General features: G+C 42.3%; 1 protein-coding gene across 2 annotated transcripts in view; it reads right to left on the reverse strand.

The window, feature by feature from the left end:
- Nucleotides 1–17,656, reverse strand: part of DMRT1 (doublesex and mab-3 related transcription factor 1) — a 95,007-nt gene that overhangs the window by 71,604 nt on the left and 5,747 nt on the right. The window contains exon 3 of one of the 2 annotated variants that reach the window (XM_059658758.1): nucleotides 13,802–13,811. The exons of the other annotated variant lie outside the window; for it this stretch is intronic. Coding sequence (XP_059514741.1) covers nucleotides 13,802–13,811 — 10 coding nt within the window. The remainder of the gene's footprint in view (nucleotides 1–13,801; nucleotides 13,812–17,656) is intronic. 2 annotated transcript variants of the gene reach the window in all.

A 17,656-nucleotide genomic window follows, 5' to 3' on the forward strand; every position in this document is an offset into this window, starting at 1 on the left:
CCCGGGAAAGAAAACAACAACATAGGCAGAGCCTCGAGCCTCACCTGGGTGTTCTCCCTCACCCGGACTGGAGACTAGACACCGACCAGAGGAGCAGCAGGAAGGCTGACGGACGGCAATGCTGTGACAGAGGGTTTCAGAGCTGAAGAGCTGGGCTTAGTGAAAAGACCAGGACGGGTGCTGTCACAGGAGGGTTCACCAGAAAGTCAACCTCAGGGGACAACAGCTCTTCTTTCACATACGTTGAGCAGTCACTTGCCCCAGAAAGGTCAACTTGTGAGAAGAAAAAAACGCTCAAAAATGCAACCAATTCATTCATTCATTCATTCACTGAGTGCTCAACTATCTATCTCCAAGGTAAAAAGGGTCACTTCCTCAGGGCATTACCACATGCAGAAGCATATGCCTTCAAGTTCAGCTGAGTCTGAAACTAGGAAACCCACCACTGCACAGACTGGGTAGCACTTTATTTACTGCAAGCCCAAATACAGACAGGGCAGCTAAAAGAAAACAAGTGTGTAAACCAGGAGAAAAGACAAACAGTGCAGCAGAAAATATGCCACCTTGAGAAAAATGAAGAAAATAATAAGCAACAGATTATTAAATCCGAAGGCACGGGAAAAGCAAAAATAGGGAGGAGAAACAAAGTCACTGCAGATTAAATATGGAGAGTTTTAAGCCAATTATAAAAGATCAAAGAGAACAAGAGAGGGGAGGAGTAGCCTTACAAGTAACCGAGATAGGAGACCTTGGGAGAAATATGACCAGGGGGAAATCATTACAGCTTCCAGTAAAAGTAATCTAGGGATGACTTTAGAGAGAAATTCCCTAGCGACCACTGCTAGCAGAACAGCATGGGGACAGAAATCAAAGAGCTCTTTATTTCAAAAAGGCACACAGCTCCAGAGGGAAGGTGCTTCCTATGTAGAACACCAAATAGGACTGGCAGAGGGAAATGTGTCAGTGAGAAATGACAGCGCTAGGAAATTCGGCGTGGCCTCCCTTACATGCCACCATGGGCAAAGGGAAGCAGCAACAGTTGTGGAAGAGTGTCCCTGAAACTCATCTGGCACTTTATGCTTTACCCCCAATAAACATCAGACTCCGACCCCTTTGAATAATGTCACCTTCCTCCAAAGTCTCAACCAACACTAACTATCCCAAATTTTACCCAAGAGGAGCTAAACTGAAAAATGAGCCGCTGCCCTGGCCGGGTGGCTCAGTTGGTTGAAGTGTCGTCCATACACTGAAAGGTTGCGGGTTCCATTCCCAGTCGGGGCACATACCTAGGTTGTGGGTTCAATCCCCAGGTAGGGCATGTATGACAGGCAACCAATCGATGCTGCTCTCTCTCCCTTCCTCTCTCTAAAATCAATAAAACATATCCTCAGGTGAGGATTACATTTTTTAAAAAAGCTGCTAATGCAAATGTTGCTAACTTTTAATTTTACATCACCTTTCATTTATGGAATATTCTGCAATTTACACATATTCTTTCAGATGCTACCCACAATCACTCCATGAGGTTGAGAGAGCTGGAACTACTATCATCCCCAGAGAGGAGCCGGCTGGGGCTTAGAAAGGTGCCCTGCACAGAGGAATACAGGAGGAGCCGGAGTCAGGATTAAACCCAGGCCTCTGATTCCAGGACTGGTACCTTCTTACAACGACATAAAAAACGCAGACACCCCGCTCTTCACCTTTACTGTGAGGAGTTAATTCAGTGTATTTTGGATTTTTTTGTGTGATTATCAATATACTGGACATTATAAAATATCAGAGTCTGAAAGCCCAGAATACTGACTGCCAAGGGATCCCCAGTACAACCAGCATATAGGATCAAGAATAATGCCCGACTTACCCAACTTGTCTTTCCTACATGAGACTGTACAGACCACTCTATAACTATAAGGAGACTAAAGGCTTATGGTACAACTGAATTTACAGAATGAGAAAATGTGACATGATAATAACATAGCACTCACTGATACATCTCAAGTAAAGGAGAGAACCCAGCCAGTGTGGTTCAGTGGTTGAACATCGACCAATAAATCAGGTGGTCACGGTTCGATTCCTGGTCAGGGCACATGCCCCGGGTTGCAGGCTCCATCCCCAGTAGGGGCCTACAGGAGGCAGCCAATCAATGATTCTCTCTCATCATTGATGTTTCTCTCTCTCTCTTACTCTCTCTCTCTCTCCCTTCCTCTATGAAATCAATAAAAAATATTTTTTAAAAAAGAAAAGGAAATAGAGAAGAGAGCTCTGGACATCAACTATTTTACTTACCTCTATAACTAGATACAAACTGTTCACCTGACTTAGTAACCTGGCAACCTACTGGGTCCCAAATTAGTACTATCATGACTAGTGATAGAGCCCAATGCCGGGAATGAGAATGGGCTTTGAGTCACAGGCCTGGGTTTGAATCCCAAACCCGCCACTTAATACATGTGCGATCTTGAGCATGTTATTAAACCCCAATTTCCCTACAAATGGAAAAATAGTTCCTATTTTACAGAGTTGCTGTAAAAGATTAAATAAGAATATAAATAACAAAACAGCTAAAACAACACCAGGCATCAGGCAGACACTCAGCAAATGAGAGCTAGTAGAATTGTAATTATTACTGCCACCGCTGACAGCGTAACGCCAGAGTTGGGAATTGAACAAACTATACTCCAAAGGCGAAGAATAAAGCATTGTCCACTCTCCGAGCTGGAATTAGGACAACGTTATTCACAATCACACATGAATCCTCAGTTTGAAAAGCATCACTTACTCCTGCCATTCCGACCTGGGCATCACAAACTAATGTGGAAATCGCATTTCATTGCTTCATCACCCTTATTAAGCTTTGTGTTTTCAGTTCTACCCAATTTTCCCCTGCTCCTAGAGGCAAGCTTTTGTTCCCTGTCAAACTCCTTTCCATTGCTGTAAATAACCTCTCTCCCTCTTTTATATTACCTTTCAAATATTTATAGACCGTTATTCTCCTTTTCTCTAAGCCATACATCATTTTTGTTGCCCTTCCCCTGGATTCTCTCTAGTTTATCTACATCTTTTAGAGAAAAACAAACCCAGGTGCTTCAGGATGAAAACAGCACACCCAAAGCTAACAACCCCAAACCAATGAGGCCCCTCATTCAAAAGCCACCAGGAAATTCTTTGATGTGCTTCTTACTCCTTTTCTCCTGTAACTCATAATTCCATCTCCCAGATAAAAACTGAGGCAGAGAGTGATAAGGAAAATGAACGCCACCCTCACCACGCGGATGGCCAGGGCTCTGAGAGGCAGCAGCTCCGAGGGTGGGATGCCGCGGGACAGGCTCAGACGTGGCTCACACTCGCTAATGAGGAACTGTGCACGGCCTGTGTTGCTACTACTCGCCCATCCCTTCCCCACCCACTGCATTTGATGTGAGTGTGTTAGAACAGCGTCCTTGAGACTCCCTTGATGCTTTGCTTGGCCCCTAATGAAAAATCTGTCATTAATTTTCAAAGCACACAGCTCTGGGAGTATTTTTTACACTGAAAACTGTGCAAACTAAACACTTAAAAAGACTATGCTTGTCAACAACTGGACCCCATTCCACAGCGGGCATCAGGTGGACTCACCTGGTTCAGCTTTCTCACATTTCTTCTGGAAGGTGACGATGTCAAAGTGTCTGTCCCCTGCCGCAAGGTCTGCGCTGTCACCCCCTATTTCTTAATCTGACATACATGTCCCAAGGTTTCTCAAGTGTGTGCCTTCCAAACTGTGAGGGGCAGCAAATATTTATGTTCTTTACCCGTTTAACTGAAAGCGACTACCTCATCTCAGCGCCTTGAGTATTTGTGTGGTCATACAACACTCCCCACTGCCTTTAGAAAGGATAGGCGAGATGGCTAACACTAAAGACATATATTGGTAAAATCAGTAAAATAGAAAAGTAAAAGTAAGACCAAGAGAAGAAGGGACGCTTACTCTAATTATTTCAATATGAGGGTCAATACATTTACTCTATATGAGCATTAAGATATATCTCTCAGATTCCTGGCAACTGGGGTTGAGGGAAATGGGATAAGTTACATAATCCTCACCCAGAGAGATAATTCTTGTGATGTTTCTCCTTGTAGCTTAATTTTTGCAAAAAAAATCCCCCACCAAAAGTAGTTTATGGTTACCAGGCAGATCATGTCCAGGATCATATCCTTCTATTAGAATCTAAAACATGAATTCCATGGCATGTTTCTGTACTTCATTATGGCTTACAAGGAATTACATAAATATCTTAGTTGAGCACAACAATTCTGCCAGATAAACTGGACAGACATTATTAATTTATTCATTTATCCTCTGAAGAAATACACAAAGAAATTAAGTTAACTGCTCAAAATCAGAGAGGCAGTAAGTACCTGGGCTGGGTCTTTGGACTCCAGATCTGGGGTTTTTTCTATGACATGGAGCTTCCTCCCCAGGTACAAAGTTATCAAGATAACAAAAAGCTCTTTTCCCGGGTGTCTTCAAGCTTTAAGAACTTCAGTCAGGCTTCTACTACCATTTACCATTCTCTCAGGGGCAACCTGGCACTGCCATGTGGTAATGACAGCTCACCCTGGGGGAAGCATGACCCAAACATGTTCCACTTCCGTCAAAGAGAGTAGTCAAATTTCTTTAAAATAGCTGACTGATAATATGCATTGTAAGTTAATGGGGCATTGGTAAGAATAAGGTTAATCTCTAGTAACCAGAATATCTGCCTAGACAGTAGACCCTTCCCTCTTAGTCATGCCGCACCAGTTAATTGCATACCAAACTAGTGGCCTGGTGCACAGATTTGTGCACATTAAAAGGAAATAAATTAGGAGGTGGCCGGTGGGGCAGGACTGGGCAAGATGGGCCAGACACACCCTGGAGCCAACGTCCTGCGGTCCCTCCCTGGCTGGCTGCACCTGGGGTGGTGCCTTGGCTCGAAGGGCATCTGTGGAGTGAGCGGGGTGTCATTCTGGCAGGTGGGGTCCCTTGGCCTGGCCTGGGGGGATCAGGCCAAAACCAGCTCTCCGACATCCCTTGAGGGGTCCCGGAGTGCTAGAAGGCACTCTGCAAAGTTGCTGCTGCTCGGCAGCTCCTGCATTGAGCATCTGCCCCCTGGTGGTCAGTGTGTGACATACCTACTGGACAGTCGGACGGTCGCTTAGCCTTTTATGTATATAGATGGTACTAGAGAAACTTCTAGGTCACAACACTGGATGTGATTGTGAAATGGCTCAGTCACTGGGGCTGTTAGCTTAACCTGAGGTCTGCCCATGGTTAAACTGCAACGAAGAGCAGAAGTTGAAGAATATAAAGACATCAGGTTTAGCTGTGCTACTACGTTCTAGTACGGCCCTTTTCTCTTGGCCTGGCTAATGACCCACTAACCAGGAACGGAAGAATCAAGATTCCTGCTCCTCTGCATGACTCCAAAATGTGCAGTGGCCAGGGATCAGTCCTTGGGCTCCTCTCATCTTTGCAGTCTGTCCCAGCTGGTCTCATGGTTTGAAATATCAAAGGGGTAGGGTGTGGGGGGATGGTTTGCAACTCATATCACAAAGGGCCAACTTCTATAATAATAAAGACCCCCTAAATATCGGGGCGATTCAATAGAGAAATGTGCTAAGGACATACACAAATGGTTCACAGGAAAAAAACACAATATATAAATGAGAAAAATATTCAACTTCACTAACAAAGGAAACGGGGATTATAATCTATATTAAATATATTTGTGTTCTATCTATACATATAAAAGCCTAAGCGACCATTACAACCTAACTGGAATGATCAGTTCCTATGACGCACACTGACCACCAGGGGGCAGACGCTCAATGCAGGAGCTGCCCCCTGGTGGTCAGTGCGCTCCCACAGCCAACCTCCCACAGTCCCTTCCCCACGCCAGCCAACCTCCTGCAGTCTCTCCCCCACAGCAGCCAGCTCTGATCAGAACTGGGCCACAGAGCCCTGATTGACCCCACCGTGCATGAATTCATGCACTGGGCCTCTAGTTGCTATATAACAAACTACCACAAATGTAGTTGCTTAAAAGAACACACATTATTGTACAGCTCTGTGGGTCTGAAGTCTGATTCAAGTCTCTCCAGGCTGAAAATCAAGGTGTCCGCAGGGCTGCACTCCCTTCTGGAGGCTCCAGGGGAAGGCCTGTTTCCTTGCTCATCCAGGTAGCTGACAAAATGCAGTTCCTTGCAGTGGTAGCACTGTGGTCCCGTTTCCTTATTAGCTGTCACCTGGGGGCAGTCCAAACTTCTAGAGAACTCCTCCATTTTTTGGCTTGGGGCCCCCTTCTTCCATGTTCAAAACCAGCAATAGTGGGTCAAATCCCTCTCACACTTCAAAACTCACCTTCTCCTGATTCTTCTTCTGTTGTGGCATCGCTGGCACAGCCAGCCAAGGTTCCCCACTTCTGAGGATTCATGCCATTAAGATGAGCCCACTGGAGAATCGAGGATCATCTCCAATCTCAGATCCTTGACTTCATCACATTTGCCAATTCCCTTTTGCCATGTAAGATAACACCTTCACAGGTCATTGGTCTGAGGTGCAGTCATCTCTGCGAGGCCATTATCCTAATAACCATGCCAACCTGCAACTCTTCACCTTTCAGACTGATAAAGCCCCAATGACAACCTAGTATTGGCAATGCTGTGGCAATCTCTCTCTGGAGAGAGTGTCATTGACAATATCTACCAAATTACATGTCAACTTGCCTCTAAAACTGACCGCCTGTCCCACTATTTCTTTCCATCTCCACTACCCACACTACAGTCCAACTTGCTCTCCCCTTTGCCTGGGCAACTGCACAGCCTTCACTTGCATTCCATCAAACTACACTCCACACAGCAGCAAGAGAGCTTTATAAAAATGTAAATCAGATCATGCCTGTCACTGCTTCAATGCTCCACTGACTTCCCATTGCACTCAATGAAATCCCAACTCTTTCCCTGGCCTACAAGTCTTGGGAGACACAGCCCCCAATAACATCACCCTTGCTCTCACCACTCGATTCCTGGCCTGCTTCCTGTTCTAAGGGAGTTCTCACCTTGCTGCACCTTCTGCCTAAAGACTCTTCCCCCAGGCCTGGACCACAATGGCCCATTATGACTCAGGACTAGCTCCAATTTAGTCTCCTCAGAGAGGCCAGGCCCTCTTTCCCTAACCACACTATCAAACACCCACTGTTCCTTCAAGCACTTCCATCTTATCGCTTATTCTTTCTTCACAGCACTTGTCACTTTCTAAAAATATCTCGCTTATTTATTGGTGTACTTGTTTATCAACAGTCTCCCCAATGGATATATAAGACCCACGAGAGACAGATGTTTTATGCACTGCTGTATATCCCAGGCCTAGAAAAAGGTCTGACCCAATGCAGTCACACAATGAATAGTTCTGAATGAGTGAAAAAATAAAACAGAAAAATAGAAGGAAGAAAGGGAAGAAGGGAGGGAATGAAAGATGTCAATAAGATTTAGTTCATCAAACATTTATTGGCATTTGATGGATCCAATCTGCTTCCCTGAGTTAATTCTATATTTTAGACAAACCCCTAAACCTCAGGACCACAGTTAAGGGGTTATACAAAAATAGGGAGTAGTTTTATAAGTGCTGAAATCAATACTGAAAGTATTGTTAGTACACATTGGACTGAACTCATGTTGTATGGCTAAAGTATTATCTAAAAACACTTACTGCCAATAAAAATCTGAAAATTTTCTCTCATTATAATACTAAATTACTATTTTCTTTTGACAAGCCAGGTATTCATAGTTTATTTTAAGAGTTTATTATGCATTTTTTCTGAAAAGCACGTTTAATGGTGTTGCACACTAAAACCAGATTAGGGATTGTTGAGTCCGCCAACAGAGACGAGAGTAAACTGGGTTTGAAATGTAAATCTGGTTCACAAGAGGGATCAATATTTATGTGAATTTGCTTAGGGGAGTCAAAAAGGTTGTTACATTGATTTTTTTTTAATATAAATTGAAAAGTAAGACACCTTCACACTGAGACAGAAACGCAGATCTGCACTTACACAGCTGCCTGTGACAATGGCAAGAGGAATCCTGACAAGTCAAGAACCAGTGAGACAGCAGCTGGAACCAGGAGAGGGCCACAGGCACACCTATCCATTTCCTTTGCTTCCTGGAGCAACACGGAACACTACCAGGCTCGGAGCCCAGATCATCTGGCAGAGGTATAGGATTTACAGAATCCTGCATAAGGTGTTAGCTGACATTCCCCGTGCACCCTTCCCTGTAAACCTCAAGCCTTTGAGAAACTTCAGAGTCCTCATTATTTCAGAAATACAGATTAGACCAGCATATAAAACAAAGAGAGAAGTCAGCAATAAAGCCAAAATTTAGAGGCTGGGAAAAGAAGAAAGAGAGGAAAGAGAAAGGATGCTGACAGAGATAAAAGGAATCATCTCATGTGAGTCTACAGGTGATTTCCAAGAAGCTTTGAAGAAAGCTGACCCAGCAAAACAACATATGGGTCAGAAAGGTGTCTACAAGATTCAAAGAGTAGGAAGTGATCAATGGACAGGATCGCTGGACCAGCAGATAACCAGGAATCCATGGTTCCAAGAGTCCAGGGGAATACTGTGGAACAGGCAAGTGAAAATAATGACACAGATGAGCACTGGGACATTCCAAGTTTCCTACAGCAGCAAATGCAAGGCTATATCATGCTATGACAATACCTAGTGTCGCCATCTTTAAAAGTTCCCCAATGCCACAACCAGCTGTTGGCAGTAAATTCTAAGGCAGTCTTTGAAACTACCATATTCCCATTGGTAACATGAAGGACAGCTGTCCATTTTAACCATCTCTTAGGTTTTCTCTTTTGCTTTCCACAAAAGTGATGGTAGTCTTCCACAGTTAGAAACCGAAGTTCCTAGGGCGAAAGAATTCCCTCTCCCTCATTCTAAGGAAATGCTTGTCACCCAAGGTCCGAAAAGTTGCTTTACCTCTTCAGAAACAAACCAGCATTTCTATTGGCCGACAACATGACAAAGAAAGCCCACTGTGAGGTTCCTCAACGGTTTACTTCCTCCAGCACATTTCACCACAAACTACATGTGATAATGAGGTAAAAGATAGAAATATTTTAAATACTGAATATTAACGTATTTCTAGTGATAATAAAATGCAAACCTATTGAATCCTCCATGATCTAAACTTCTGGTCATCAAAGAGATTCTCAAAGGGTTTTATATCTGTAGTGTTTGCCAGAATGAAGGCATCTTATTATCCTTTAATTAAAAAATAAATAAATTAGAATTTTCTGAAATCCTCATACACTGCTGGTGGGAATGCAAAATAGTGCGGCCTCTTTGGAACACATTCTGGCAGTTCCTCCAAGTTAAAATCATCGTGTTAACATATGACTCTGTGATTCCACTCCTTAGGAGGGACCCAAGAGAATGAAAAATATATTCAGACAAAAGCCAATGTTATAGAGGTATTACTCAGAATAGGCAAAAAGTATACCAACCCAAATGTCCATTTACTGAATATACACTGAGTGGCCAGATTATTATGACCACCTGACGTTTGTAGGCAAATTAGCTATAATTTCGCACTGAAGTTGCTAGAGGGCCAGACCATTATAAACAGCCTGTGTGTGTGTGTGTGTGTGTGTGTGTGTGTGTATCCCACGTTCAAAGGCTGTTAAATCACGTTGTTTACCCATATCTTCAGAAAAAAATCACTTCTACTGTCGTGGTAAACAACCTGCTTCCCTATTTATAATGGTCTGGCCCTCTAGCAACTTCAGTACAAAATTATAGCTAATTTGCCTACAAACGTTAGGTGGTCATAATAATCTGGCCACTCAGTGTGTGTGTGTGTGTGTGTGTGTGTGTGTATTAAATAATGGAATATTGCTTAGTTAAAAAACAGGAATAGTAAGCAGATGCTACTACATGGATGAGCTTTGAAAATACTATGCTAACTGAAAGCTGTCTAACACAAAATGATTCCATTTATATGAAATGTCCAGAACTGGCAAATCTAGAGACAGAAAATCGATCAGAGGCTGCCTGGGGCTGGTGTGGAGAATAACTGCTAGAGGGCACAGTCTCTTTTAGGAGACAAAAATGGTCCACAAATTAGGTTATGGTGATGGTTGTGAAACTGTGGATTTACTAAAAACAAGGAACTGTACACTTCAAAGAGATTAATTATGTAGCATATGAATTAACAGCTTAAACTGTAAAATTATGTTTTAATGTTTAGCCATTTAAAAAGATTATAAAACAAAAATGCACACTGAAGATCAATGACTTTACTCTTGATATCTCAGGTTGATTCATGATTACTGTTCTAGTTTTTTAAAGCACAACTTCAAGTTTAACCAATGTTATTTGTCTATTCAGCATCTATTATAAAACCATGTACTATACTATGCACATGAATAAAATGCAATTCCTGCCCTTGCGATTACATTTTCATAAGAGATGTAAATGTAAACCAATCAAACGTTTTCATGGCTCTTACATGCTGGTTACAAAACTTAATTCGTGACTTTAAACCCTGTATTTACCCTTTTTGTAACACTCTTGTTTTTTAAATTTCCTTTCTAGTCAAAGGTAGATCAGTAGGTTACTTTCTGTGTACTTCATTGTTGTAACTGCTTCACAGAAATACTGTTTACAGAGGGTATCAGTACAACTAATTTCTATATTTGACATGTAAGCAAAGACTGCCCTTCAAATAAATAAAACTGAGACACTATTTTAAGACAACAGGCTTTCAACATGATCAGTACCATTAATGATCAGCGTTTTCTTTCATTCAAGCCTCCAACTGTTGTTTAAGTTTAAGGAGTTTTGTTTTGTTAGACATCCTGGAAATTGGACTCTGAAAGTAAAACTGAGAATGCTTTTTTTCTAAAGGCATTTTTAAACCAAATATCTACATTTTCTATTCTATCTGAAACTAAGAGCTCTGTCTAAAATCAAATGGAGCTCACTCATATAAGGGAACAGAATCCTTCAAAAATAAACTCTCAAACCAATTTGGGTAAAATGTTTTGCTTGTTCACTTGAAAAGCTTCTTTCTGTATAATACTGGAAAACTGCAAAGATAAAAACTAAAATATATTTTAATAACTCCAAAGAGGATTTTGAGGGCAGTCAAATTACTCTGTGTGATACTATACTGGTAGTGATATTATGTCATCATAAATTTGTCCAAAACCATAGCACAAGAGTGAACCCTAAGGTCAACTATGGACTTGGGGTGATTATGATGTGTCAGTGTAGGTCAATTATAACAAATGCACCGCCCTAAGGGGGTGTTGATAATAGGGGAGGCAGTGCATGTGGGGGCAGGGGATACATGGGAAGTCTCTGTACCTTTCTCTCAATTTTGCTGTGAACCTGTAACTGCTCTAAAGAATAGTTTAATTTTGAAACAGACTCATAGATAGAGAATAGACTGACATATGTCAGAGAGGAGGAGGGTTGTAGGGCTGAGTGCAAAAGGTGAAGGGTTTAAGAAAAAAAACACCACATAGACACAGAAAACAGTATGGTGATTACCAGAGGGGAAGGGGGGCGAATAATATAATATACAGTTGGTGTACAGTATTATAGAATTGTACACCTGAAACCTATATAATTTTATTATTAACCAATGTCACTCCAATTAATTCAATTAAAATATTTTTTTTATTTATTTAAAACCTCAGTATCTCTAATTGTTAATTCATCAGCCACATTTCTTACTGGTAAGAAGTGCATGGGAACATTACTCCATTTTCAAACTGCCACATTTCATCTTTGTAAAGCATTTAAGCACTTAGAAGACATGCAATGAAAAGTGTTCCCTACCTTGTATGCCTGCCCCCTGTCCCCCCCCCCCAATCTTTATTCAGAAGTGGAATTACTGCTAAATAAGAGAAGTGAAGGAGGGGGCCCCACCATTATCAGACGCAGAGCTGACTGGCCCTTCCAACAGGAGAAAGGTGATAGCCATAGGCCACAGGAGACTGGGCTGCCCAGGGAAGGTTCAGGATGGTAGGAGGTGGTTTGAGGTGGGGGAGTGTGAATGTGAGTGTGTGCAAGTCCAGGGTGCTCCAGAAGGGAGGGCCTCAAGGGAGATAACATTCAGGTCCTTACTTACAAAGGACACATAAGCAGAACCAAATGATCTACAATGCGACCCTTCATCTGACAGCTCTGCACAGAAAAGCAGCGGAAAAACACTAGGCAGACATTAGCGTAGGCACTGGGTAAAACAGCAATCTACTGGCTGCACAGGAAATTGAAGGAAAAGTGGAATATAAAATAAAACCAAGAGGAGCCCAAAGAGGAAGAATGCCTATGATATTTTTTTAAGTTCATAACTTTTGAAGTATATGCATTTTATGCTAAATTTAAAAAGTAAAACCACAGAGATCAATGCTGAAGTTATGATTAATTCATAGTTCTTTATAAGCCACAACGATCACTTTTTTTTTCTGTGTCCCAAAAATGTCTGGGAAGAAATTATTTGCTAATCAGTAGTGCATCTGCTAACATCTGATCCTGCTAGTATAAGAAACAGCAACGAAAGGCTAATTTCTTCAAAAGGCTATTTCTTCCACGGTAATACCCACAATCATGGGTGAAAATAACAACAAAAATCTTTGGCTGAGGATTGTAGAGACTTTGTTATAAAGTACTCGGTCAAGTCTCCAATAAAAGAAACAGCTTGGTAAATCCAACTATCTTCAGTGAGTGTCCTTAGAATTCAGCCAATAATCCCTGAAATAATTCTTGAGTGTTTCTCACTCTCACTTTTGGCATTTTCAGAAGCTAAAAGGAGATAACTTAGAAAGTTCAAGGGCATGAAAATCTATTGCATTTCACTAAGCTACTGCCCTGTAAACACTGAACCTAAGGTATTAGAAGGAGGAGGTGAGCAACTTGCCCCCAGGTGAGCCAGGTTGGTAGGTTCTACTATTCCGTAACAACTACCACTGTCACTAAGCACTTCAAATCCTAGCCTTCCACATCTATAAAAGGGATACTAGGCCATTAAGACATTCCAAACTGCTTTAAATGGGGGGAAAATGACACACAGGTGGGAACATACACCCCCATTATGTTAAATGTATAAATATCATATCCATATATGAAAATGACCAGTAGACACATAAGCTTGTACAAGCAGCGTGTAATTCTGGAATGACAAATGTAAGAGGCCTGCAGGTTGGAAGTGGAAGAACAATTATCTTTGGCTGGATATGTTTTTGTACTCTAGAAATGAATACTATTTACCTGCAGAAAGTTAAGTTTTATTTTAAATAAATCCTCGTCTCTGGAAATTTAGTATGAGCTACGTATTTGTTAGCAGCAAGTTATCTAAGAAGTCAGTCCCCATATGCTGCATAAAACTCAGACACCCTCCAGTCCGTCAGTCTCTGGTTCTTCCTCTCTCACTTCATCACCCCTTCCTTCCTTTCTCCCTCTACGTATTATTGGCATTTCTGTTTTTCTCTTGCTCATATCCCAGCCCAGTCCCAACTCAGGAGCTTTAATGGAAGTCCAGTGAGTGATGACGATGTATCTGAGGCTCCTGCGCCACCCAGGGAGATGAATTGGCGTGGGAGAAGCCCGTCACCTTTGGCAGGGATGCCTCCCCACCCACCTCTGAGCACGTGCGCACAATACACTGCTGGTTTCCACATTCCCCTGCCTTCCGGTGTTCATTCAAGACTCCAGAATGACTCCAGGTCCAGAGGCAAAGAAGGAAATCTGGTCACATCCTCCTTGACCCTGAACCGTCTACCTTGCTTTTCTGCTGCTTCTATTTGTAATTTCCCCCAGTGCCACTCTGAAATACCCTGGGAGAACTTCTTTGTCATTCTGAACTCCATCTAGCCTGAAATCCTTCTCTAAAGCTCCACTATCTTGGGGTACACACAATCAAACTCTGACATCCCTTCCACCAAGGTGGAATACAGGACAGCAGCTGGACCAAGTTCACCTGTGATGACTGACAAAATGCCCAGCATTGACATTTACCCATCACTTTCCCTGTATTTCTCCCCACGAAGACCCGTGGCTGCAGTCTTCTATGCTACCAGAGAACGGCAGACACTTCTGCCCCTAACGTAGTTCTTATTGCCCATTAGCACTAAATGCCTTCTGAGGATTAAACCATGCCTCTAATCGTAATTGCCCATTTTCCAAAGAAACATGGCTACTGTTCCCACAGCCTTGCTTCACCCGCAGCTAAATGGAAAACCCATGGGCTTTGGAACTGGGCAGGCATGGGCTTTATTCTGAGGCAGGTTCCTTACCATTCGTTTGCTTACCTGTAAATGGGAGTAACTCCTGCCGCCTAAGATGTTTGTGAACACCCACTCCCGTTTACTCCTCTGGCACACCCAGTCTCCATTTCAGCCCTCCAGCTAAATCCACATCAGCCCCGACCAGGTATGCATTATTTGGTAATTAACTTTAGACACAGCTTAAAATCCCAAAGTGTAAAGATCTCCTGCCTCCGGAAACGAAAGTTTGGAAACTGTTGTAAGGATATGAGAAACCAAGCCAAATAAATTAATAAATAAATAAAAAGGAAATAATACCATTTCCTTTGTTAGCTCTAGAACCTATAGCCCCAGCAACACACAGAGAGACAGACACACAGACACAGCAATCTGCAATTGTAGGAAGTATGGTTCCACCACTCACCTGCTTACCTTCTCCTTCGTTTTAATGGTCAAGATTCAGAGAGTCTTCAAAAACCTTCAAAGACCTCCTTCCCCCTTTTATGAAGAGGAAGCGGAAGGCCCAGAGAGCGTAAGCGGCGTGTTCAAAGTTACACACTAGTTCACGAGGGGCAGCTGGGCAGCTTAGCCCAGTGGTTAAGCGCAGCAAACTGAGTAACTCGTGAAAATATTAGGGGAGAGAGAGCAGACCGCAGGGCTCTGCTTCCTGGAACCACACCACAGGCTCTGTATCGGTGGTTCCCAACGTGGGGCACACGCCCCACGGGGAGGCAATTTGATTTTTAAGCGGAGCAATTCAAGAATGAGTTATTACCGTGAGTTTTTTGCATTTCTTACGGTTCTAGGGCAGTGGTCGGCAAACTCATTAGTCAACAGAGCCAAATATCAACAGTACAACGATTCAAATTTCTTTTAATGGCCAAATTTTTTAAACTTAAACTGTATAGGTAGGTACATTGTTATTAACTTAATTAGGGTACTCCTAAGGCTTGGGAAGAGCCACAATCAAGGGGCCAAAGAGCCGCATGTGGCTCACGAGCTGCAGTTTGCCGACCGCTGTTCTAGGGGCCTCATAGACAGTATATACATATATATTGTGACTTATTTAAGCATTTGACTTCTCTATTACTAGTATATGTTTTAAAACTTTATTTGCTATTTTTTCATATCACTTCATATTATTATTTTTTTTTTTTTACAATTTCTTAGTGATTTCATCCTCAGCACTTCAACTGTCCTTTCGTTCTTTTATTTTTCTTTCAATGATGCCATGTTCTCTGGAAGCTTGTTTAAACCAAGTTAATGGCCTTTTAGGCTTCCTCCACATGAATAGTTCTCTTTTTTGAATAATAAGAATTATATGCCACAGGGGGGACATCAGGATTTTAGAGGTGCTTAGGTGGGGCATGGCCACAAAATGGTTGGGAACCACTGCTCTATATACATGCTGTGAATCTCAGTATATGTATTAAATATAATAATATATGTATTTACTGCCAACAGGATTTCACAGGTCTTTGGTGGATTTTCTTAGAGCTCCTGCATTCTAAACCAGGGCCATCAAATGGACCTTTGTGAGAAATGGCAATGCACACTACTCAATATGGTCGGCCTTACCTATATGTGTCTATTGAGCACTTGAAATGTGCTAGTACAAATGAGAAAATGAGTATTTTAAATTTTTATTTTTTTATTGTTGTAAAATACACCTAAAATTTACCATCTTAATCATTTTTCTATTAAATTTTAGAGAGAAGAAAGGAGAGGGAGGGAAGCCGGAGGAAGGGAGAGAAACATAGATGTTAAGAGCCAAACATCGAGAATTAAACTGGCAACCTTTCAGTGCACAGGACGACATCCAACCAACTGAGTGAGCTACACCAGCCAGAGCGCCATCTTAACCATTTTTAAGTGCACGGTTCAACAGTATCTATATATACAAAAGGCTAAGCGACAGTCCGACCGTCCCACCAGCCAGTAGGTATGATGCACACTGACCACCAGGGGGCAGACACTCAATGCAGGAGCTGCCGAGCTGTGGTGACTTGGCAGCAGCAGTTCTCAGGTGATGCACCCCAGAACCAGAGAGGAGGAGCCCAATTCCGGGGTGCATCACCTGACAACGGCCCTCTCACAATCCAGAACCACTCGGGGGATGTTGAAGAGCTGGTTTCAGCCCGATCCCCACAGGCCAGGCCAAGGGACCCCACCTGCCAGAGGGACCCCCTCACTCTGCAGGCGCCCTTTGAGCCATGGATCTGCCCCAGGTGTGGCTGGCCAGGGAGGGACTGCAGGAGGTTGGCTCCAGGGTGTATCTGGCACGCTAGCCCAGTCCCACCCCACTGGCCACCTTCTAATTAAATTTCTTTCAGTGTGCACGAATCTGTGCACCAGGCACTGGTTAAATATATTTAGAATGTGCAACCATCACTACCATCCATCTCCATAGCTCATTTCATCTTTGTGATTGTCAACAGGTGTCCCACAGAATTTTAAAAACATTCAACACCTGACTATTTAGTCAGGGGCACTGACCTTTTTCCTTATATTGTCAAATTTAAAAAATGACAACAGCCAACATGATAGCTATCCAGTGTGAATGAATCAAAATTATACCTAAATTTTGGTCAGATCAGCAAAAAATATATTTTTTGGTGTGCTGCAGAATTTTAGTAATTAGTCTGTGTGTCCCAAGAGATGAAAAGGTTGAAAATCGTTGCTCTATATCCATTAAACACTAACTCTCCTTAGTCCCTGAGAACTACCATTCTACTTCTGTCTCTATGATTTTTACTACCTTAAGTATTTAAGTGGATCATACAGTATTTTTGTATTTTTGTGACTGGTTTGTTTCACTTAGTATAATGTCCTCATGGTTTATCCATTTTGTAGCATGTCTCAGAACTTCCTTCCTTTTCAAGGCTAAATAATTTGCTTATCGGTTCATCTGTTGTTAAACATGGGTAGCTTTCACATTTTAGCTAAAATTAATAATGCTGCTCTGAACATGGGTGTGCAAATATCTCTTTAAGGCCCTCCTTACAATTCTTCTGGGGATATAACCAGAGAGGAATTACTGGATCATAGGGTAATTCTATTTTCAATTTTTGAGGAACCTTCCTACTGTTTTCCATTATCAGATGAACCATTTTATTCTCCTACCAACAGAGCACAAAGTTTTCCATTTATCCATATTCTCACTAGTGTTGTTATTTTGTGTGGGGTTTTTCATAGTAACCATCTTAATGTGTAGGTCGGTATCTTTTTTAAAAAGAATATATTTTATTGATTTTTTACAAAGAGGAAGGGAGGGGGATAGAGAGTTAGAAACATCGGATGAGAGAGAAACATCGATCAGCTGCCTCCTGCACACTCCCCACTGGGGATGTGCCTGCA

Source organism: Myotis daubentonii, chromosome 11, assembly GCF_963259705.1.
Source record: "Myotis daubentonii chromosome 11, mMyoDau2.1, whole genome shotgun sequence".
Lineage (NCBI taxonomy): Eukaryota > Metazoa > Chordata > Mammalia > Chiroptera > Vespertilionidae > Myotis > Myotis daubentonii.